This window comes from Takifugu rubripes, chromosome 4, assembly GCF_901000725.2.
Source record: "Takifugu rubripes chromosome 4, fTakRub1.2, whole genome shotgun sequence".
NCBI lineage: Eukaryota > Metazoa > Chordata > Actinopteri > Tetraodontiformes > Tetraodontidae > Takifugu > Takifugu rubripes.
In genome coordinates, this window is record NC_042288.1 from 13,418,683 (window position 1) to 13,441,379 (window position 22,697).

General features: G+C 44.7%; 1 protein-coding gene across 9 annotated transcripts; it reads left to right on the forward strand.

The window, feature by feature from the left end:
• The first annotated feature begins 1,104 nt into the window (after positions 1 to 1,104).
• mlip (muscular LMNA-interacting protein) lies at positions 1,105 to 22,547 on the forward strand. 9 transcript variants are annotated; one of them, XM_029834907.1, is made up of 13 exons: positions 1,105 to 1,369; positions 6,136 to 6,246; positions 10,686 to 10,823; positions 11,098 to 12,609; positions 13,137 to 13,208; positions 13,422 to 13,490; positions 13,567 to 13,650; positions 13,756 to 13,806; positions 14,295 to 14,342; positions 14,598 to 14,660; positions 14,754 to 14,870; positions 21,660 to 21,795; positions 22,251 to 22,547. In XM_029834907.1, exons 1-13 carry the CDS (start codon positions 1,340 to 1,342, stop codon positions 22,259 to 22,261), a joined length of 2,442 nt encoding a protein of 813 aa, XP_029690767.1. In that variant the 5' UTR covers positions 1,105 to 1,339; the 3' UTR covers positions 22,262 to 22,547. The 9 variants fall into 9 exon arrangements, with proteins under 9 accessions (XP_029690767.1, XP_029690766.1, XP_029690771.1 ...); XM_029834909.1 differs by adding an exon at positions 1,440 to 1,471 and having other exon boundaries at positions 1,107 to 1,369; positions 21,660 to 22,547; XM_029834906.1 differs by having other exon boundaries at positions 14,298 to 14,342; positions 21,660 to 22,547.
• The last annotated feature ends 150 nt before the right edge of the window (positions 22,548 to 22,697 follow it).

Here is a 22,697-nt window from a genome sequence, read left to right on the forward strand (position 1 = left end):
AATCCTCTTCACGTTATCCACGTTTTTAAATTGAAATATACTTCAAATTTCCCTTCAAGGTCCCCAGACAGTCTGAGGGAAAAAGTTTTGGTTTAACTTCTGGACCGTACAGGTCAGTGTTCTGTTGTGGCTGGACTGTGCCTCCATCGCTGTAAAATCTGCTTCTTGAACACGAGACGCTTCGATCCGTTCGCCCACGTGCGACGTACCGGAAGATTAAGCTGATGACACACAGCTTTGATTTCCGCAGACACGCCAAGCTCGAGTTTTCGCGAAGCAGAGATGAGGGGGTAAGTTTTTGATCCTGCCTCCGGGACATGGAAGGCCTCAGTGTTCCACAGGGGCGGACGCTCAGCCGGAACAGGTGGCTGTTTTGATGTGCGCCCCCTCGTTATGTAATGCACGCAGCATCCACACAACCCGGGGAGGGGAGGCAGGCTGGGAACTGACAGGAGCAGCTGTGGCCAGAATGAAGAATGCAGTGTATTTAAGGGATTAACAGACACTCCAGAGGTCTGCTTTCACTCACTGATACAGGAACGACGAGGTCATTACCGCAGCACAAAAACAAGTGGATGAACCTGCCGGTGAGATCTCATTACTGAGATAAACATGCTGAATGAGTCGCCGGTGTACAAATGTCCAAGGAGGTTTCTCCCTCGGGCTGCTTGAGGTTGAGGCTGCGCGGAGCTCGTCGCAAAATAAAGACCTGGTGGCTGTCAGCCTGCTGCACACGGTCCCGCGCTGTCAGAGCGCTCACACGACTGTAGGATTTGATGATAATAAGGGAGTTGCTGCTCTTCCCCTGTGGAGAAAAAAATGCGCTCAAGCAGCGCTGATTTTTCTCTACAGTCCTTTTCCACTTGTCAGTCAATACCGTCTTATTCCCGCCACGCTGGCCTGCACACAAACGTAGCAGATTTTGCAGTTTTGTATGTGATTAGCATAAAAACGTGATGAATACTTTTGCGCTAATAGCGCCGTTGCACCTCCCAGTGTGACATTGTTACTGGTGCCCAGCAGACTGACTGCTGTCTGCGAGCTATTTGTGGCTATTTATGTGTCTATAAAAGGAAGTCTGGATGGTGATATGCACGCTCACACACACACACACACACACACACACACACACACACACACACACACACACACACACACGCGCACACACACACACACACACACACACACACAATCATAACACTCTTTGAACTTCATGTGATGGCTCCAACATCGTTCAGATCACTTTCTGCCTATTACCCCACTGCATCTGAAGTCCTGAGAGACGTTTGACTGCAGGCTGGATGCTTTTTATTGAGATGAGGAGCTGTTTGATGCGGACATGGACAATATGAACAGGAGCGTTGGGAAGGTAAGAGGTTTTGATTACACACATATGTGGTATTTGCAGAACGTTTTTCTTTTTGTTGTTTGTCCTTCAGGACTGTTCAGGAAGAGCTGCTGACACTCTCTGGTAGGTTGCTGGATTCAGTTTTACAACAGGAAAAGAAAAGAAAATCCAAATACTGTCAAGTTTTCTTTTCGCACATGTGTGCACAAGGCCGCAGAGTCTTTCCAAGAGTCTTTATTTATCTATGTTCATTCTGGGAATTCTGACTCACACTTTCGGATCACACGGGGAACTTGAAGCCTGTGTAAATACAGAGAGACTGCTCTGTTATGAATCCTCTGACACTTCTGTATCTCTGAAGTGGCCCAGTTGCTGTGTTTGCATTGTGCTACAGACAGTTAGGTTTTGAAATAGTAATGCGAACAACTCGACACTCTTTTGGGCGCGTTATCAATAGTGCCACCTTCCAGGCGTTCACACATTAACGCACAGACGCTAGAAGCTACTTAGCTACCCATACGAGCCTTTTCCACCCTGAATACGCTGCCTTTAGAACTAAATTCAGCGCATTCTGGCTTTTGGACCAATGAACACGATCTGCAATCGTTGGGTTATCATTGGAGAAGATAAACCTCAGAGGCAGCTGGTGGAGGGCTATATTTGCCCATCTTATCGTCTTGGAGGAAGGGACTGTTTATCTGTAATTAAAGTCTTTGCTAGGTGACACGCCCAGAGAGCTTTTCCTTTCAATGATTTATGGCCGCTTGTTTTCTGTCTTCAAATTATGATGGTCCAACAGGCTGCACCAAGTGAGTCAGAGCAATGAACCCAGGGGCTGGACTGGAAATGTGATACAAGAGTACGGCGTGACCTCCCCAACACTCAACACCTTTAAACATTCAAAGGTTTGGTGGACGAGTAGGAAGCGCCAGGGTTAACCTTTCACAGTGTAAAGTTATTCTGCTATGACTACCAGGAGCTTGTGTAAGAGCACAAACACACAAACCGTTTTATCAGACGGCACACGATGTTTTGGGTAAAGGAATTTGTTCTGCCTCCCGCAGCTCAGGGCCTGCACGCACGGCATACAAGTTGTACAAAGATTCAATATTAACCTACTTCAGGAGGAGCTGGGAAGGCAAGAGGAGTGTCTGGAAACCACTGATTAGCTTGTTGGCACCGTGACCGGATGGCAGCCTACTGGGAAGAATGGGAAGATGCAAATTAAACCGAGCCCCCAGGCTTCATCTTCCCTCCCCTAATTAAATTGGCCATTAAATAGATTTTTTTTTGTTTTTGTCATAGAATAGTGCATTAACATGCAGGCAGGCTTTGGGACTCGCCAACCGTGTTCGAGCAGAACCCACTCATTTCTTTGACATCGCATGCTTAATATCACTGCCTGGGCACCATTGTGGAGCTTCAGGTATTAAAATAACTGATGCTTCACTTTATTTCAGTCTGTTTCTTAGTCAGATTAAAAGGAAGCTGGCTGATAGTGGGAGCAGACTGGCGCTGGCGGATCTCCCTGTCAGGCTACGCTAATCGGTCGTATCTCGTTTACGGCCTCCTCGGGACGATTTAATTGAGCCGAGGGCTCATTTCAAGACGCAGCGTATAAAAACACGCCGTGCCGCCTTCCTCCCGTTCTGTGCTGGAAAAATGTGACCGGTAATGAAAAACGTGATGAACCTAGTGTTGAAAGAGGACCTGATATGGGAACAGACCCCTGAGGGATCCCTCTGCAAAGCCAGACTGGTGCAAGAAACAATAACCGTGCTGAATAAAAGGACTCAAACCACTTTAGAACAGCCATCTGTAGAAGTGTTTTGTGCCGAGTCTCCCCGATGTCGATTTAAAAAGAAATCGTTAGAACCTAGAAACTCTGGGAGGAACAGATCTATATATGTGGAGAACAACTACCTCCTCAAATAAGTGGGCTCAAACAAGAAGATTTCAGCCAGCGTGGGATGTCACTCCTCCCCTTGTTTTAGGGGGGCAGTCAATCACAGCCGAGGCAGAACCCACAGTGTCTCATCTGTCCCTTTTCTCGGGGAAAACCCAGCCTCACCCTGAACCGGCCGATCTTTGGTTTGCTGAAATGAAACTGTGGGAGCGGTATCTTCGCCTCGCAGCCTCGCCAGTCCCTGAGAAATGAAGATAGTCCTTTTTCAATTTGTGCCGGACTTTCTTGTGTCTGTCTCGAGGCAGCGACGTCGCTATTAACTGGCTCCCCTTCGGATTCGGAGCCCTAAATGGGAAAAAATAGGCCAAGCTACTTGAGCCACGGAATTTCAATCATATAATAAGCCGCCCAGAATGTCTCCAATGATTTTAATCACGGAAACGAGTTGTAGCTTTTTGTCCCTCGCCAAAGGCAATAGAAGCTGTTATTTGTGAATTTCAGAGACAAAAATGACCCCAACACGTCCAATCTTAGAAGTGTCTCCAGTATTTTGACTCTGTTGTTGGTCCCTGTTATATCCCTGCATTTATTTGCTGTCCTCCCCTCACTGACTTGGCTGCTGGATTTGGTTTTTATCAGCTTCAGATTGAAACCGCAGCTCCAGGAAGCTCCCGACTCAAAGCTGTGGGCTGTGATATTGACCCCACGCTGCAATCAAGGCGGCTTCACTGGGCTGCGGTTGCCATCAGAGACAAATGCGGTGGCCCGCGTCTGGGGGTGGGTTTGAGGAGGCTCTTGAGCCCGTCTCCTGCGTCTTGTTACCTTCGCCTCTGCATTCGACCAATTATCTCCCTGCTCCCCGCCGGCGTGTCCTGGGCTTGTGTCTGATTGTCATCAGTTGTTGCTGCCTTTCCGCTGCTGCCGGTTTGTCTCTGAGTTTTACACAGTTTGACTTTACGCAGTTTGGATTTTACTTTTCCGTTTGAGCCGGTTGGATTTGGACGAGTGACTGGTTTTCTGACCTGACACGTGAGTGGAGCATCTCCGGCTGAGGATCACTGACCTCATCCTGCCCTTTCTGTCCACCTCACATGTGCACTTGCTTCTGTGTTGTGTAGTTAAAAGCATCCTGAGATAATCTGCTTCGTATATTTCGGTCTCAGGCGAGACGAGGCCAATAAATATGTCATTTTAAACTGTAATCCACACAGTGAAAAGCAGCCCCGGCTTTACTTTCATAATGGCTGCAACAACAGCAGCAACGGTTCCTCCTGGATAATTATATTGTTCATCTTCCCACATGCTCTGTTCCTCTGATATGAGCAGAACAGCAATTTTCTCACATGATCTACATTTACTCCTGAATAAATGTGTCGGATGAGCAAGAGAGAAGCGCACTAGAGCGATTTAGAGTCCAAAAGTCAGAGAGTCACGGCAGTCATATTTTCATACGTATTATTTTCTTGTGCTTCAAGACAAAACCAACACACGCTCTGCTATCAGAGGTTGATCTTCTGGGGTAAATTATTGGATACAATTTGACACATAGCTTAACACGCTGATGCTCCAAGTGTACACATTGGCCTGCAGAGGATGTGTCAGCCATGAAGGGCCGTTATTAGCGGAGAAAATGACCGCCGTCCTAACCTCCAGGCTGTAGATGAAATGCAGAGATCCGGCCTGAGGGAGGCGTGAATTAATTTCAGGGTGGAGATAACTATTCAGTTTCTCCTCACATATGTGAGAGCCTGTATAGGCCAGCGAGCAGCACACAAACCAAGCAGACCCAAGCCATTCTCCAGATTATTTCCAGGAGATGCAATCTATTTTTTTCTTTTTTTCTTTTTCAATGCGTTCTGCATGACGTTCTCCCCGAAATGTGTTTTCAATCATGGTAAATGATGCTGTCAGTCATAGGTGGAAGGAAATAAAGTCTGTAAAGCCTACATGAGACGGGGCTGCTGAAAAGAGCCCCATTTACAGTGAGAACTGGAGGAAAGTGGCTCGGAAAGAGCGGAGCCCTGGCGGTGTTTCAGGCTGTCTCCAGGCTGTGGAGAAAATGCTAAAGTGCCCATGTAGGAAGATAAATTTAGGGTCATTTGGCTGATGTTTCTATTTTCATTAATCAAAGGTGCATTTTAAGGTACCATAAGAGACCTGAGCTGCCAGCAGCTGAAGTCCTGCTGCAAACAGAATCTCCACTTTTCTTCCCTTTGACAAAGGCATCATTAACATCAGGGCAGTCGTGCGCAGCCTCAATATTAATCAGAGAAAATAGAATTTAAAAAGTTGGGTCACTTTAAGGTCCAACCTAAATGTCCCTCATCCCATCATCTCTTCAAACTCTGGTTGGTTTTACCTGCTGAGTGTGTCTGAAAGGGTTTGGACGACTGATGATGCCTTTTAAAACCGGGGAATTATTAAATGAAGAGATGGTAAAATCCCAAATATATTATCTTTTTATCTGCAAAGCTCATATCTTACGGATCTTTGTCCACGTGTTAAATTTACATGTAATTAAATGATAAAAAAAAAGTCTGTAGGAAAGGCTCATTGAATATCTACCCTGAAAATTCCACCCTGTTTAATTTAATGGCATGAATCAGTGTCCTATTTAGCTACCAAATCGTTCCAATCCCTTCAGACGGAACCTGACACCACGGCAAATATTAATTTGATAATTCCAAGGCCTCCCCGCTGCGCCGCTGCAGGGCGCCGAATTACCGGTACATCATCTGTGTAATGTGGAGGAACTCTTCCTCCCTCATGTGAAACGTGGCCCCGTCTGGAAATGAAGACTGACACATGTTTGCTATCTATTAACTGTGGATTGTTGCGTGTAATGTGTGGAAGCCTGACAGGTCGCTTCTCTTTCCGCCAGCTCTCAGGAGGAGTTCCCTTCACCTTCACATTCGTCCCGGTGTTGCGAAAATTACCCAGTGAAATCCCCGTTACTGTAGCAGAGGGATCAGGACCCCCGGCAGCAAAGCAGGTACAGCAGCGGCACGCACGGTGTGATGACTGCTTTTATTGGTGGATGTCTGGGAAAATGGATGTGTGAGGTTGGGCTGGTGGATCTCTTTCAAACTGGGTTTTAAACTAAATATACGACAAATAAAACATCAAGCAACATCACTAAATTAAACGTCTTGCAGTTTGCGTCTCGAAATCAAAAGAAAATAGCCCCTAATCATGAGAAAATTTCTAATTGCTCTCTAATTTTTTCAGTAATCATAGTGTCAGGCTCTGCTAATTATCAGGAGACAGTGTTTAATTATGGGATGGTGATTACTGCCCCCTGCCCACTGGATCGAATCCCGAGCTTGTTTCCAGATATCCGAAAGCACCCAAATCCCAGCAGATAAATGGTCAATTTTCCTGCATTTTCTTCGTGCTGATAATTAAACTGTTGGGTGAGCCATGAATCTCATTTGTAGAGCGTGCGTGTAGCCTACGTGGTGAACAACGTGTACAAAAGAATTCCATTAACGGCGTCACTCATGCGTTCACCAGCTTAGTTATGTTTCATAAAGATCAACTGATGTCCAAGAATTTCATGTTGGCCTCTTATGCAGCTGTGTCCAAATAGCAATGTTCTTCACATGAACATTAATATTCATCCAATCATGAGGGAAAATGACTGCCGGAGTGCACCTCTAATGAGTTCACCACGTGGTCTCTGCGGAGGGTTCTAACCAGGGTCGGTACAGAGGGCAACATCTCTGCAGCCCTTCTCGATAAATATGAATTCAAACAAACTTTGGCAGCTGCTGTGCCTCACGGAGACCGTCACGCATCCACGCTGCCATAACAGTTGATAGGAAGGAAGATAATGATTTTTTGAAAAAGAAAAAAAAATCTTTTAATTTAAGCTTTGGCAACACGTTTATGTGGAGAGAGAAGAAAAAAACCAGCAAGCTTCCAGTAAACTGGGAATGTTGTGGAAGTGGTTGATGTTCTCTTGGACAAACATCCAACAGCAGCAGCAGCAGCCGCTCCGGGAGCCTCAGGGTGACTGACAGCTTCTTCTTCCTGAAGACACCACACAGGCTGCCTGGACGGCTTCAAAGGGTTTCTCATCAGTGGGGGGTCATCAACCTCCCCCTGTGTTTTTACCTGCTGGTGGCAAACTTTCATGTCATTAACCATCCGTATCCGGCTCAAACGCTCATATTCTCCGTTCCATTGAGCCCAGATGTTATCTGAGTGTTGATTCCCTCAGTTTTCCCTCAGTGTGATTGTTCTTTCTTTCCGTTCCCCTCATTTTGACCTCTTTTCACCTTTGTAGTCATATATTGGGATAAATCTCCAGTTGATTTTCCCCCATCATATGGGGATAAGACTCTGATTTCTAAGTTAAATTGGGTTCAGGATGGCAAAAAGAAACAAAAATGCAACAGATAACAAAATGCAACTTTGGTCTTACTATCTTAACTCAGACATTTATGACAGCGTGAACACGCATCAGCTGCTTGTTTATATATGAGGAATGGAGAAGGTATAAATAATAAATAGGAAAATGTGTTATTTTTTATATCACACAAGCTCTGAAACAAGAAAATGTGCCTCTGATGGCCGATTTATGCCTGTCAAGGATTAAAAATATTGTGTTGGTCCTGACACAACAGACATTACAGCGTCATTACAGCATCAAAGATCCACTGTCAGGCATCCCATTTGAGTTAAGATTATAGCCTCCACGTGTAATGTGCTGCAACATCAGATTGCCATTTCCAGCCAACGCTGGCTAAATGCGGGAAAACATTTGCTGTCAACCATCAGAGGAGACATCAGGTCACTCGGCGCCGGTGAAAACACACTCTGGTGATGTTCTGATGGTGAATGAGCCTTTATGCGAACAAAATATCAATTAGAAAAAGAAAACCACAACAGCAACCCCAACCTCCATGTATGTCAGCGTGTTTGCTAATATGACGGAGTCGCTAACCTCCTGTCACCCATGCGGTTAGCCGCTGCTGTATGCCCACTAATTGGGCTAAATATTGCTTTTATATGAGCTGGAATCTAACAGGAAAAGAAACGTTGAAATCCAGACTTCTCGCCGGCCTTGTGAATACCAACAAATACATTTTAAAAAATTCTATGTGTTTTACAAGTTTGGAGCATTTTTCTCCAGCACACCAAATTTAGCGTGCCAAAAAAGTTTCTTTTGCAACAGGTGAAACAGTTCAAGCCCTCCGAACGTCGTCCATCAAAGTGCACCAATAGCAGAGCTGTAGGAAAATGATCAAAACACTAAAAGATCAGCAATAAAAACCAGACCTGAGCCCTCTGATACCTAATTAATACATTTATTAGCTGTAGTTAAACCTAAAATTGGTTGATGAGGGTTAATATTTTTAAAAAATGCCACAAATATCATTGTTTTTTTTAATGTTTATGCTCTTTTAAGCCACTTTTGAAGATGTTTTTTTTAATTAGGCATCTTATGATTTATTGCATGACGGTTATATAAAATATATCACCTATAATTACATTCTGTTTATTAAATGAAGTGGGCAATTTCCCTCACTGGTATATAATTAAATCAGCGGTGATAGCAGCCCGTGGACCTGCTAGTTCCACATATACACAACAACAGTGCTGATATCATCGGTGACGTTCGCGCCGAACTCTCTGGCGCTGAATTAGACAATGTAAAGAATAAGCCGCGGATCACTCAGCACTTCATTGTGAATTCATTCATCATCATTAAGGCACCCAGGCTAATTTCCTGAATAAAACCAAGGAGGTCAGAGGCGTGCGGCCGGAAGTGATGCCCATCAGTTCACATTGTGAGCGGCTGTCATTAACTGACACAGGTTAACACAAAAAAAAGCCCCACTCGGCTTACTAATTGGCTTTTCTTCTTAAATTAGATGCTTCTTTTACACATTTACATTTCTATTGGCTCAGATCTTCTTCATGCAAACTAACTGGCCTTGGTTTTTAAAAGTTTGAGTCCTGAGGGTAGCTGCACAGGATGAGGCAGCAGCAGTGCATCTACCTTCCAACCCCCCAAAAATGACTCTCCAGATTCATTGAACAAACATCCTCTTTCCTCCCCCTCCAGGCCCGGGACGTGATCCAATGTGATTAACTATATAACCATATACAGTATATAAGAGTCTGATGCCAACTCTCCGACAGTGACTGGCTGTTCATTTAATCTTAGTTGTAATGACAAGAGGATGACGACTGAGAGAAGCTGCCATTAATGTTAAATATGGTTCCATTAATAGGTGTGAAACTGACAACCTTTCATTTCTGTGATTAATACTCAAACGCACTTGATCACAACTGAAGGGTGTCATTATCGTGACTTGCCAGTTATATTTTTATACCATTAAGTACCACATATGTTGCCTTTCTATGCACGCTATCTATCTTTAAGCTGTAAAACGGTTCCTGTGATCTTCATTTACGAGCTGCTACGCATGGGTCAGCCACTTTAATGCTAAATATTTACAGGATTTCAAGATAAATTTGAATTATTAGTGGTATGAAAAACTGGGCGTACTGCTGCAATTGCAGAAAACTCCAGGGCTTCACCAAGTGCATGTTGCAGCCATAGATGATGGAAAATGGTTTCTATATGTTATTATTACACCTCTCGCACTGCAACAGCCACACAGCCTTGTGGGTTCTTTTATCCTGCGAATCACCTCAGTATCTATTCTAACGACGAATGCCACTTTGCATATATGCTCGAGTCTTTGAATTCTATCATTTCAAAAAAGATGATAATTAGCAAAGGTAATTTGCTGATATTTAAACGCAGATCCCTTCAGAGTTGACTCCCCCCCCCCCCCCACTTTTGAAAAGTGGGGGGGGGCATAGCCGCATTTTGAGTCTACACTTGCTATTCATGCACTCGTGGAGGAGCGCGGCCAGTAATGAGTGCGCACGCTGCTGCAATCACGGGAAAGTTTCGGCCCGCGCCATCACCAGCTGCGCCTTCAGCAGGTTATTTGTAACCGAGGCCCAGTTCCAAGCATCTCAGAACGCCTACAGACCCGGGTGATTAAGGTTGACAGAGATGAAGTGTAAACGCCCGTTATGCTGTCTAACATTCGCAGTCCATCACGTCTTCTGATAAAAAGCAGATTTAAAAAAAAAATGGAAACATCTAACCTCTCGTGACCTTGTTTGAGGCGTACCGCAAGGCCGACCAGCCACAATATTTGAATTCTGTCACTTAAACACTCTCTATTATTGTCAAAATGAGTTCAACTAATTTACGAAAAAAAAAAAAAAAAAGGAAAGCAAGATCCCTCCTGCACATGAGCAGCATGTGTGCGTACATGTGAACTATATGTGTGGGACACGCAGGATGGTGACACCCCTCCCGCCCCCAAAGCTCAGACGGGCCAGCTGAGATTTTCTCCGGTTTCACTCGCTCAGTTCCTCCTAAACATTTTTTCCTGTCAGAGCTTAACTGCGTCCCGCGAGAAGGCGAGCGGGCAAACCATGTCAGCCGGGGACATTTTCAAAGTGGAGACAGTCTTTATCTCGGACCCTGTGGAGGGAGGAGCAGGAAACGTCCTGCTACCAAAAATAACAAATCAAGTAAGTCCGCACGGGTGCTCTTGCACGTCTCTTGAGGAGCTAATGTCACTGCAATGTATGACCAAGGGAATATAGCACTGCACTGATGTTTCAGTATGTTAAAGCTGCCTAAATGTTACATACATATGCTATGTTACATAGAAGTTTGGCTCCTGTCACAGAGTTGTCTTTAAATAAGGTTTATTTCAGTTCTTTTGCCTCTGTTCCTCTACAAATCTGAACTCAAATACTAATAAAGTGCAAACAAGCTGGTGAAAATATCGTTTTCTGTCAGTTGCAGCCGCTGCCGGATCACGTGAGCCCCCCTGAAAGCAGACCGCGTCCCCCAGTCGGTGCTCAGGCTGAAAATACGGCCGGCCTCGTGGCTGCCGGGACGACCTCTATGGAAACAGCTGTTGGTAAACACGGGCGTGCTCCCCAACGGTGGTGCCGCGATGCTGCCGGGCTTTCCGAGGTTAGCTCGAGTTTCTTTGCAAATAGAACGAGTCCCACTGACTCTGCAGACGCTCTGACACCGACGGCTTCCTCGAGAGAATCCCTCCTGTCAGAGGACTTGGACAGAGAGACGGGATGGTCGGCCTTGCAGCCTTCCTCCGTAGCCTCTCCCGTCTCGCTCAGCCGCACCGTTTCTCCGTGCTCGTCTGTCCTCTCCGGCATCTTCTCCCCAGCTGTTGTGCAGATCAGGAAGCACTTTCTTGCTCCCGGCTCTAGTTTGATTCACACGCCGCAGACCTGTTTGTCGTCCTGTGAGAGCCTGTCCTCCTGCTGTCCCCAGTCTCCTCCGCCTCGGCGCCGGCCTCCTCTCACACGCCTGTCCCTCCTCACCGCTATCCTGAGGAAAGGCCGTCTCCCTGTTCTGTCCTCCGCCGTGCAGAGGCCTTACACCCCCTGCTGGCCCATCAACCCTGTGACCCTGTCCTTCTGCAACGCCTGCTCAGCAGCCTCCAGCGTGGCCTCCATTCCCCTGGAGCTTTCCTCGCAGTTCTCCTCAACAACATCCATAGACAGTCAGGGCCACGTTCACAGATGTGCCACTGCTCCCGCATCCTCTAACGAGCCCCCTAAAGTCCGCTCTGAAACACCAGTAAAAAGGTGTTTTGAGCAGGTTCGCTCCAGCCAGGTGATTTCACCTCCGCCAGTGAAACCCGACACGTTCTCCCGAACTCCGCTACCTCGTTTATGCTCAAAGGCCAGAGCTGCCGCTCCTCTACCGCAAGCGCACAGAGCAGCTACCAAAGTCCGCCATCGCCCAAACATCTTTATTTCCAAATCCTTTAAACTAGAACCCACAAACGTTCAGGTCAGGGGCCCCGCAGATCGATCGCCAACACTCATCTCTTCATCTTTTCAACATTTCATCCATCAAGCGACCCCTGTCTGCCCGAGTCCCGCAAAAAAATCCTCTCTCTCTAAGCTTCACATGCTTTCTGAAAAGCTGAGGTCTCCTCCGAGATCTCCCCTTCAGCCTTCACCCTCGCCCGGCTTGGCGCGCACAGCACCGCATCTACCTCCTCCGCGGCCGGCGGTGGGAAGCGGCGAGTCACACAGGACCGCCAAAACATCAGAGGGCTCCCAGAGGACTCCGAGTCTGCCTCTCACCCACCGCACGCGCCCCTGCTCCCCGCAATGGCTGCCGCCCATCGCCTCTCCCACGCCTACGCTCTCTCCCGCTCCACCCAGCAGAGACCTCAGCCTGTCCCCTTCCCCCCCCCTGCACTCCACGCCCCCCCCAAGGCTGAAGAGTGGAATATCAGACTACAGTGACAGGGAGGGTAAAAAAAGAAAGGTAGTCACTCAGCCTGCATGTTGCTTTTTTTCAACTTAACATTATCCACACGCTCCCTCTGATTTGCTGCTGTGCTCAGAAGCTAAAAACAGATTTGCTAGCAGGCTACCAGGCGTTGGGCTCTACGTGGAGCCATTGTTACACTTTTGATTGCATAGTAGTTTGTGCGACAATTGCACTGATGCCTGAATGAATACTTGACAGGCATGTTGTACAAGTAAAGAAGGCTGCTGGTGGGTTAAAATATCCGCTTCCAAGTTAAGTGGGAAGCCAGCATCAAGAGAAATCCATCAGCCAGCAGGGCTTTAAAACGTGTGGTTGTTTCTTGGCCTCGTCGCATTGAGCTGAATTTGTGACCTTTTGGAAATACTTTGCCTTATCTTAACGCATGTCATTGTGGGAAAGCGTGTCATTGGGACTTGTGGTGCTGCTTAAATAACAAATCAAAGTTTTTTTTGTTGGAGTTGGTAGAATTTCCCTAAATGGGCGAGCTCATTTGTAATCCCTGTCTGTCCAACTCCCTCCAGACACACAAGATTAAGTTGAACTACAAATCGCTTGCTGCGATTCCGACAAACACTCTTCTACTGGACCAGCAGGTGAGATCACTTAGTATTCAGCCATAAAAATCTCCCTCATTCATGCTTACAATTTATGATGTTTACTGTTATGCCACAAAATGACAAAAAGGCGCTTCATAAAATGTGAATTTCCCACTAAATTTGCTTAAAAGAATCACCTCAACGCTGTCTTAATTACCACAGCAGAGATGCCGTCTCAGCTGACGCAGGCGCTCTGCTTTGCACACACAGGTGATAGACGAGCAGGTAGAGAGAGGTGACAGTGGAGTGGACAAAGGTGTCCCAGACACCCACGCTGAGGTACTTGCTCACCGCACCTGACTGATGGTTCTCACTGCCCTTTTCACCCTTCACAAAACACCATCTTTCCCCACAGATGTGCTCGCCTGCTCAGTTTCGGCAGCAGTCGGCGGAACTTTACGCGGTGATTGACGAGGTCCTGGCAGATTCCATTCCACCGGTGAGCGGAATTAACCCTTTTTTCTTATTTGATGAATAAATGTCCAATTGAAGCATGCAGAGTAGATTCAGCTGCCTTGTGTGTGCTTGTGACCTTTTTGTGCAGACACCCCAGCACTCCAGAACACCCACTCCCACCCCCGGACTGCAGGCTAAGGTAGCTAACTGGTATCATCGTCATTTCTCCCCACCAACATGCAGGATGTTTATTCTTAATTGAGTGATTAAATATTGAATTAGGGGTAACAGATCTTTAATTACAGGAAACGAGTCCTGAACGTGAACTCTGTAGAGCTCTAACAAGAAAGAAAATTGGAAATGTTCATTAGTGATCAAAGGATCAAAGGGTTTTTGCTCTCCTGATAAAAAATAACTGAATGAAAGTTGTAGAGGTTCATCAAAGCCGGTCTGATAACACCGTTTATTTAAGGAGCTGTTGAGGGAACCAGTAGAGTGTAATCAGGTTTTCACATCACCACATTTCAAATTCTACATGTAGTCCTGAGGAGTCACATGTACCGTAGTCCATCCTGAGTTGATTGGAATTTACCCAAAAATAAACCTCTGGGTGAGGTGGAGTCTAAATTCCGATGCAGTTTGTGTATCCCAGTTTGTGTATCATGTGGCTTCTGCTCTGTCTTCCAGCAGAACAACTCATCATCTCCCAAATCCTTGGGGCGTGAAACCAAATATGTGAGTAAGGGAAAGGTTTGTCTGTCAGATTGTAAAAACAAATGGATTTTAGCCTCATTTAGAGCTGGCTGAATTCACCTCATGACAAGCTAATTGGATGTTGGCGGGAAGAGCTTTACACACTGCTGGTATTATAAAAACTCAGCTCCTCTGCTTTTAGGGATTATTTATTCATGAAATTCATTTAGCATCTTAAGCTTGCTCCAGTTCTGTAATATTACAGATTCACGATGTGGATGTTTTACTTCCACTCAGGCATCCTTGTGCAGTTTGCCTCCATCTAACACAGCGGACAGAAACCAGCTGGGATCAAAAAAGGTATAGACTTTAATTCACTATGCTTCTGCCTAGAGTAGTGTCAATAGAGATAACGTTGCCGTGGTGACAGCCTCATTTCTGCTCCTCTGTTAGATGAAACCCGGGATTATTCGTCCGATGACAGCCATCCCCAGACTGAGAGTGGAGGATGAAGAAGGATATGAGCGAGATGCCTTTGATATTAGGGGTTCCTCCCTTGACAGCAGAAAGGTACTCTGATGCCTGGTTGTATGTTATATTATATATAATAAAAAACCTGATATACATGCATAGTGATCAGTCCATCAAAAGCTGATACTCACATCAATCCACTCTTGAATACACCTGTTTTAGAAACCGCCTCTCACTCATGGTAAAACTTTGTGGAGATTCACAGAACATTTTAGAGTCACACTTCTAGTGTGCTAGAGCCTAGAGTCCTTCTGTTTGAAATGTTGGATATCCTCCTCCACGTTGGCGATTCACTGGTGAGACCTTCAGCAAACTAAGTAAAGGCTACTATAGGGATCTTTATCAAACATGTGTAGGGGATTATTATGCTCAGAATGCTCAAAGATTATATTTCAGATATCAGGCAGTAAATGGGCAGAATTAATGGAATCGAGAGGAAGGTGACAAAAAAGTGATTAAAATGGTTTTGATGGTAATTTCTGAAGCTCTGAATTTAGGGAGGTGAATACAATAAAAGTCATATTGCCTTTGATAGCTGTCTGCACTTTAGAATATGTTGACACTCAGTGCAAACCCTATATCACAAGTTCCTGGTGTGTTTAAGTCAGGATGTAGAGCATATCATTCCTTACATACAACCCTGCTGCTCCTTCACAACATTCAATGATGCGCCTCCACACTGTCGTAGCACTGTAACAGCCAACAGGACCTTGATGACTTTGGGATTTATTGAAGAAGTTTTGCAATAATCCTCTTTCTTCGTAGGTAGATTAAAATCACCAAGGGTATACTGCTCAGGGAAGACATGATATATCCTCTCCGTACGGTTCGTAAAGGCGCTGGTGGTGGCGGGGGCTTAAGGTGGTGTTTATCCAGTACAGATGTGGATGATGAGGTTGATTGAAGATGAGCTCTGTTGGAAAGTGGAGCGCTGTAACTTCAATAGGGAAGAGGCACATGGATGATTGATTCATGTTGAAGAGGAGATCAGGAGTTGAGAGCAGCTGACCAACCTGAAGAGGAATTCAAACTTTTTACTATAGCTCCCCAGGTTGAGTGTGCCCTCACAGCGTGAGTAAAAGGAAGACCCTTGCTACTGTATGCCAGGACGATAGCCTCCATGAGCCAGTGGGAAAGCTCAGACAGTGCTTTTTCCTTAGGCAGATTAGCTTGTTGCTGTGGTGCTTAATGTACGGACCGGGCATAAGAAGTACAACCACCTCTGCTCCTCTGAAGCAAACAGAGGACGAGAGAAACTCAAACGTTCAAACCTCATCAATCTATTAAACCACTAGGGCTAATTTTAAGTCGCTGTGCTGTTGTATAACCTTTAAACCATCCAGAGTCACCTGAGCACAAGAGGGATGCACAGAAAAAGCATTAATGTCACCCAGTGCCGTCTTGAATAAAAGAAACTTCATGCCAACAAATCAATAGGCTCAATCAGGCCAAATGCCATAAGGAATGCCTTGGCTTAATTACAGGTCTCAACCTGCGGACTGCCTTGTCCTTGTCCTTGAGCACCTGATGTCACTCCATTAAAGGTCTGATCCCAGGTTCAAGTGAGCTAGGACATGCATTTCTCTGAGACAGAAACTGAGCATTGCACCACAGCAACAGAGAGGGAGAGGTTGCAGCATTTTTAGTGGACCATTGAGTAATTCCCGATACGGTACGATATACTGGGTTTAGGTCCGAACGAGCATGACTTATATCTCTGGATTTGATTTGCACGCGCAACACACCACTCGAAGGAAAAACAGTCAGAAAACACATTGTGAAAAACATGAAATATTTTATAAGTTGCATAGCTGAAACGGGTCTATATAATTTTATATGATCAGCTTCTTTGTTTACATTTAATGGCTATCGAATGGCGTTAGACAACGTAAACGATAAAAGTTACAACAAAATCTGAACAAAAGCCAGAAAAATGAAAACTGGAAACGATGTAGTTTGGCGAACAGCGCTCCTGGTCTTTGTATATTCTAGGGTCACTCCCTGCATAATTTGAATTTTTTGGTCGGTGCAAGACACGCCTCTGTGGTGATTGCAGATGGTGCAACGCCTATGCACCATCTGCAATCACCACAGATGGCGCAGATGGTGCAACACCTATGCAACCCCCTAAGAACTAGGTATTCATAGGCTCTGCCTTCAAACCCAAATCTCAAAAACTGCTTTTCCAGGTGTATCGGTACATGAAAGTAAGCATCTGTGAGCTAAAACATTGTAAACCAATCTGGTCTTATAGTGCTCAGTAGCTGAGTGACAACATCCCAAACCTGTAAAGTCATAGGAATCTGTGTAACACTCGTAGATCCAGAATGGAGTCGTACCCTTTTCTTTGGAGATAACAGCTGTACCAGTCTTCGCTTGCATCCGAAGCAGGAACGACTTGTATCGGTGTTTTATTCAACAAGTTGTTCATTTCTGTTCTCATTGCTGCAGCTATATTGTTCCCAACAACTGTGTCTACAAAAGGGCTAAAACCCCAACCCTTAAACTGCAAACTGTAGCCCGTGGCAATGGTCTCTACCCAAGGTGGGACGTCACCTGTGCACCACTGAGGGCGCTGAACTGTCAGCTGGCTGAACTGCAGTCATGTGGGCGAGGGACTGTCGCCCCCTGGTGTTCCAGTAGGAAGCAGCTACTCTACTTTGCCCCAATGTTTGTGATTCATATTTTTGGGGGGAACATTTGGATCGCTCACACTCTGAACAACAGGAACTTTTATTGGGACATTTGAGCGAGTGGGAATGTTGTACTTGGGAAACTGTGTGGAGAAAGCCTCAGGGCTTAACTCAATGTAAACTCGGCAGTGTGTCCCTTCTTCATAAACCCCTCCTGAGTCGATCCTAAAGCTAGGGTGACTGAAGCTTTTTCCACCCAGATGCTGAGTCTTTCTAGGGGCTACACAGTGGGCTCTACATGGTGGGTTCCAAGCCGAGTGGCATGAGTTTACACCAGTGTTTCACTGGCTGGGGCCACAACCCTGCAGATGGCGCCAACTTTAGGAGGATGCAGTGGTGCAAGTCTCTGCAGAGCTCTGCTGCCCTATGAATGGTAGTTTTGGTTTTCCAGCTGTGTGACAAGCATTTAGCCCCTACAGAAGCTGGCTAGCACTGGCATGGAGCCTTGCTTATATTCAGTTAGCCCGTCATCAAACTCCATGTGGTCTGCCCAGCTTTCGTCAGGAGTTTCCAACCATGGCCAGACAGAGCGGGATCCTTTGAGGAGGAAAAAGGGTCCTGCTGAGCCACGTTGCCAACCAAGTACTCTCTGGACGAAATTCCTCATCTCTCCAGGGTTGAGCCTCGAGCAGGCAGCAATCCGCATGAGAGGTTGGCTCCAATAATGCCCTCTTAACCTGTCAAAAGTGCTTTCAAAGAAAATACACAACCTGAAGTTTCTGGCTGTATTTAAATCAGGTGTATGGCATATGGGGGAGAGGCGCAGAAGTAGTGCCCACTGGGACTGTTGTGGTCATTTAGTTTCTCAGCACATGTCCTTGTCCCCTACAGATTTCCAGGGGATGTGGAAAGTCCAACAGGCTAGGTACTTTACTTTAATGAGGCAATCATTTTATTTTTTTTCAAAAAGGTATTTCTTGTGGCTGGTTTCTGTCAAATGTTATGGTTATATACACCTTACTAGAAAAATTAAATCCTGTTGGCTCAAAATGCTGTGAAAACGGTTTGAATGAACTGCCTCTTAACTGCGAGCCTCATTACCACCTTCATCATCAATATTAAAATATACAATCCATTTTAAACGGTCACTATGACTACACTGCGCAGAGGGCTACAACTGAGACTTCTTAGGCTAAATAAATGTCAAGGTTAAGTGGGATGACCTTCAAAGATTTTCAAGATGTAAAGGAAAGAAGCTGCAAAAGCGTAAACAATCATTATTTTAGTCAGAGTGTTCAGTCATTTGCCACAGCACCACAGAGAGGTTTTCATCCTGTCAATGCTCTGGATATGTGACACTTACAAACACAGTTTCCACTTTGAAAGGTGCTCATTTGCTCCCAAACAATCAATTAATTGCATCACTTGTGATGCAGAGATGTTTGCTTAATGGTCTTTTAAAAATCTTATCCTTTATCTCCTTCATCTTTGTCATCTTCGCCTGTTATCTGTGGACAATGACTTTTGCTATTTAGAATAGCGTAGGCGTGCTCCAAAATTTGAATGTCTTAAATCAAAAACAACAGCAGCTAAAACTATGTAATATTTGTCTTTATGTTTTAAAATCCATGTTTGTTTTTAGTTATGGGGTAATTACTGATGGCATTTCTAGAAAAATAAAAAATAAAAAATAGGAACAAAGATAGAACACACTGAATCTGTGTGTAGAACCCAGTCAAAGAGCAGTGGTGGGAGTGATGATTGTCTTTTATTGTTGATGGGATGGTTATACTGTGATTTGTGTGCACATGGTTCTGGGAGTGTCTGCAATAGCATCAATGAAAGGATTAAATCTTTGATTTGAATATTTTGAATGTTTTCAGTGACTTTCTTGGTTGGATTTCTTGAGAAGATGGTAGTGAGGTCACCTTCTCTTGATCCTTTCTGATGTAAACCTGGATTAAAACCAGAATACAAAGATTGCTAATATTAGCCTTCCTTGGATGCTGTTCAAACCTAAGGATAACAAAACATATACATCAAATACATGTGAATAGCAGGTGGACAAAGGATGGTAATTACTTTGCATCTGTGAAGGGTCTGTCACCCAGGTCATGGTAATTCTGGTAGTTGAATCATAGCAACTGGACTGTTTGAGTTTAATGAATACGTTTCACATCTCATCCAAGAAGCCTAATCAGCTCAGAACTGATGAAGCCTCTTGAATAAGACAACAGTAAAACAGTCCGGCTGCTATGATTTAACTACCAGAAGTCATTACTTCTCATCACTGGAAAATTACAGCTCAAACAGGAACATGATTGCTCTCACTTGCATCATATAGAAGCTTGAATATTTCACCTGCAGTTTAACAAAACTACCAGTTGTGATACTAGCTGAATAAATCTCATAAAATTACTCTGAGGATATTCTTTTAATTAGAACAGCTTAACAACAATTCAGGGTGGCGCAAGATTCAATCGATGTCCTTGATGTGGTAAGAAAAGGATTTGTTTTGTAAGCCTCTCTCTGACAGGAGGAGGTCAGCTTACTCCCTCTATACAGGCTGAATCACTAGCATGACCTGCAGCTCCTTCCTTTTAAGAGACGATAACGACCATCTGTGAATGCAAAAACGACAACATGGCGAGACCTTCAAAGGTCACTACCTATTCAGTGTAGTGGAGGCAAAAGCAGCCTGGAGGAGAACCAGAACTAAAAACCAGCTGAGTGGTTTTGGCATGGATTAAATAGATTTATTATACTTTCTCAAGACGTGGCTGGATTGTAAAAAAAACAAAACCTTTGGGAATTATTATTGCAGTTCGTAGCAATAGAACCGTTTGAGATGGGAATTGAGCAGATAAAGATTATATTAAATGAAAAAATCTTCAGTTGCCCAGACAGGTTGAAAGAACCTTGATGTGATTGCAAGGTTTGTATAGGATGAGCTTTAATAGCAGTATGGATGTAAGTCATGTAAAATAGATTAATATCCTCAGTTAAAGCTTCCAGACGGCCTCCTCGGTCCCGAGTTTTGCAGAGTCGGTTGACGACGTTTTGGGGCAATGCACTCTGGAGGGAAATGGACCCATGGTAGTTTGAATCCTCTGAGGCTGCCATCCCTGGTTTCTCACAGGAGCCTGCTCGGACTGGACTGTCTCCACATGCATCAGCGATGCTTTAAGAGAGGCTCCAGCCAGGAGTCTCAGCGAGGTACCTGTTTGTGTAAAACCAGTCCAAGGTTCTGATTCTGAACATTTCATCAGCAATTCTGTGGGAAGTACGGAGCGTGCTTCGATCAAAGTGCCACGTGATGCGGGTGTAAAACATTCCTTTTGTTTCAGGCTCTGTTTTCCCTTTTTTGAAGCAGCGACAGGAGATTACGTGCTATTACAGCAGTTATGTGGAATGTCACAGGGCGACACGTAGGAGCCAAACAATTCCCAACTAAAGGTTCCCCAAATCAGAATTCTGATAATTTCTCAATTTTTCAGGACCATTGTTGATATGAGGTTGGTGGCATCATCTTAATTCTGGTGACAGATTATAATGTTGGCAATAAGAACAACTCTTTCTATACTTCTCTTTTTTTTTCAACATCAAAAACATCCACTGGGCAATAGACGAGGAACCGACATCCGCAGATGTGAGCAGTCTGTGGAATGACATGTTCGCTCCTGTTTCTTTTTTCCGGCAGCTCCACGGATTTTGGCTTCATCCTGACGTCTCAGGAAAATATAATCATGTGATTTTAGTTCAGCTGCGCATGGGTGATTCTCCCCTCCAGCTGTGATTACAGTTACAGTTGTTTCTGTCCTCTATAAATCACTGTAGGTTAGCCGTAAACATACTTACCAAAGTAAAATGTATTTCCCTCTCATACGCAGCTGCTGCTCTACGGCCAAAAGCTCAAAGACTTCAGTCAGAGAGAATTTTAAACAGATTTCCACTTTTTGTCTTCCTCAGAAATGAGCTGTGAGCAGGTGTCTGAAATCACCCCGTAATCCAGAAAGATTCCTTTAATTTCTGATCAAATCCCCATTAAATATTGATCACACTTTAGCCCAGCCTTGGGGAAATTAAAACACCGCAGTTACACACTTTCTCCCGGATTAGGAAATAAACAAGTGGATCAGAGTGTGCTGCTGCTCGTTTCCCTCCCCAAATGTGTGACCATCCTCTCTTATTTCAGGTGGAGGTTGAAAAAGATTTTTACGCGCTCTCAAGACACGGAGGCTCAAGAGACATGTGGAAGCCTGAGAGAAGAAGTCCGTCCACAGCGTGGGACCTGCAGATTACAGAAGCCGAAGACGGCCCTCCTGTCAAAGGTGCTTCAGCGTCATTTAGTCCCAACTAGTGTTAAATGGAACTCTTATGCGCAGTATTAAAACTGAAATGAAACCTTTGACCTTTTTTACTGAAGAGTTATACTTAGAGACATGGGAAATCTGTTTCACAGAAGGTGGACCGACAAGTTTATTGCACCTTAAAAGCTGTATAATTCATTTTCTGAGTAATGATTTTTGCTGTATGACCTGTCAGTCAGAATTCAGCTTCATTGAAGTTCAGCAGGTTTATCTACAGAAAGTCTCATGTTTTTTTCCTTCTTCTTCTCCCTATTCAATGGAGTAAAATGATTGTGCTCATAATGACTTTGTGCTATTCATAAAAAGAAAAAAATCTGCTCAGCTCCTTTTTCGCTGTTTAGCTGTCAAACAACTGACTCCACTCCAGTAGGTGGCGATATAGCTCTTTCTACATTTGTTATTTTGGACTTTTCCAGGTGAACTGTAGGCATCCTAATTCAAATGAAGAGAAGAGCAACTCAATGTTTAAGCTTAAAGCTGGACCACCCTGAGGTTTAAACCTGGAGAACGACGAAATTAATCCACATTTTACACAGCGGTGATGAAGAAAGGACAGAGCAAGAAGATGAGGGCGGAAGGAGAATGAGCAGAGTAGGTTCTTTGTTTTTTACCAGAGGAGATTGCAGAAAATAGGTTCAATTGTCTCTTTTGACAGACGCGTGTTAATTGGGTGTTTTGGTCTTTTTAATTCAGTAAAAAAGTGAAAAAACACACTTGTCTTCCATCCTTTATTCCTGTAACTAGCCATGAAAACGGAAAACCGTGGTAAATCCTATGCAAAACAATAGATCTCTAACACACAACTTCAGTTGGTAAAGTTAGTCTGATTCGTTTCTAACCAATTAAAAACAAGAAATTTTAAA

What these genes read in the sequence shown, in the direction of transcription:
- mlip (XM_029834905.1), top strand. Translation starts at nt 1,340, where the DNA reads ATGGACAATATGAACAGGAGCGTTGGGAAG. An exon ending in GGGAGGGTAAAAAAAGAAAG is followed by an intron (nt 12,610 to 13,136) that starts GTAGTCACTCAG and finishes AACTCCCTCCAG; the next exon opens with ACACACAAGATTAAGTTGAA. An exon ending in ACCAGCTGGGATCAAAAAAG is followed by an intron (nt 14,661 to 14,753) that starts GTATAGACTTTA and finishes CTCCTCTGTTAG; the next exon opens with ATGAAACCCGGGATTATTCG.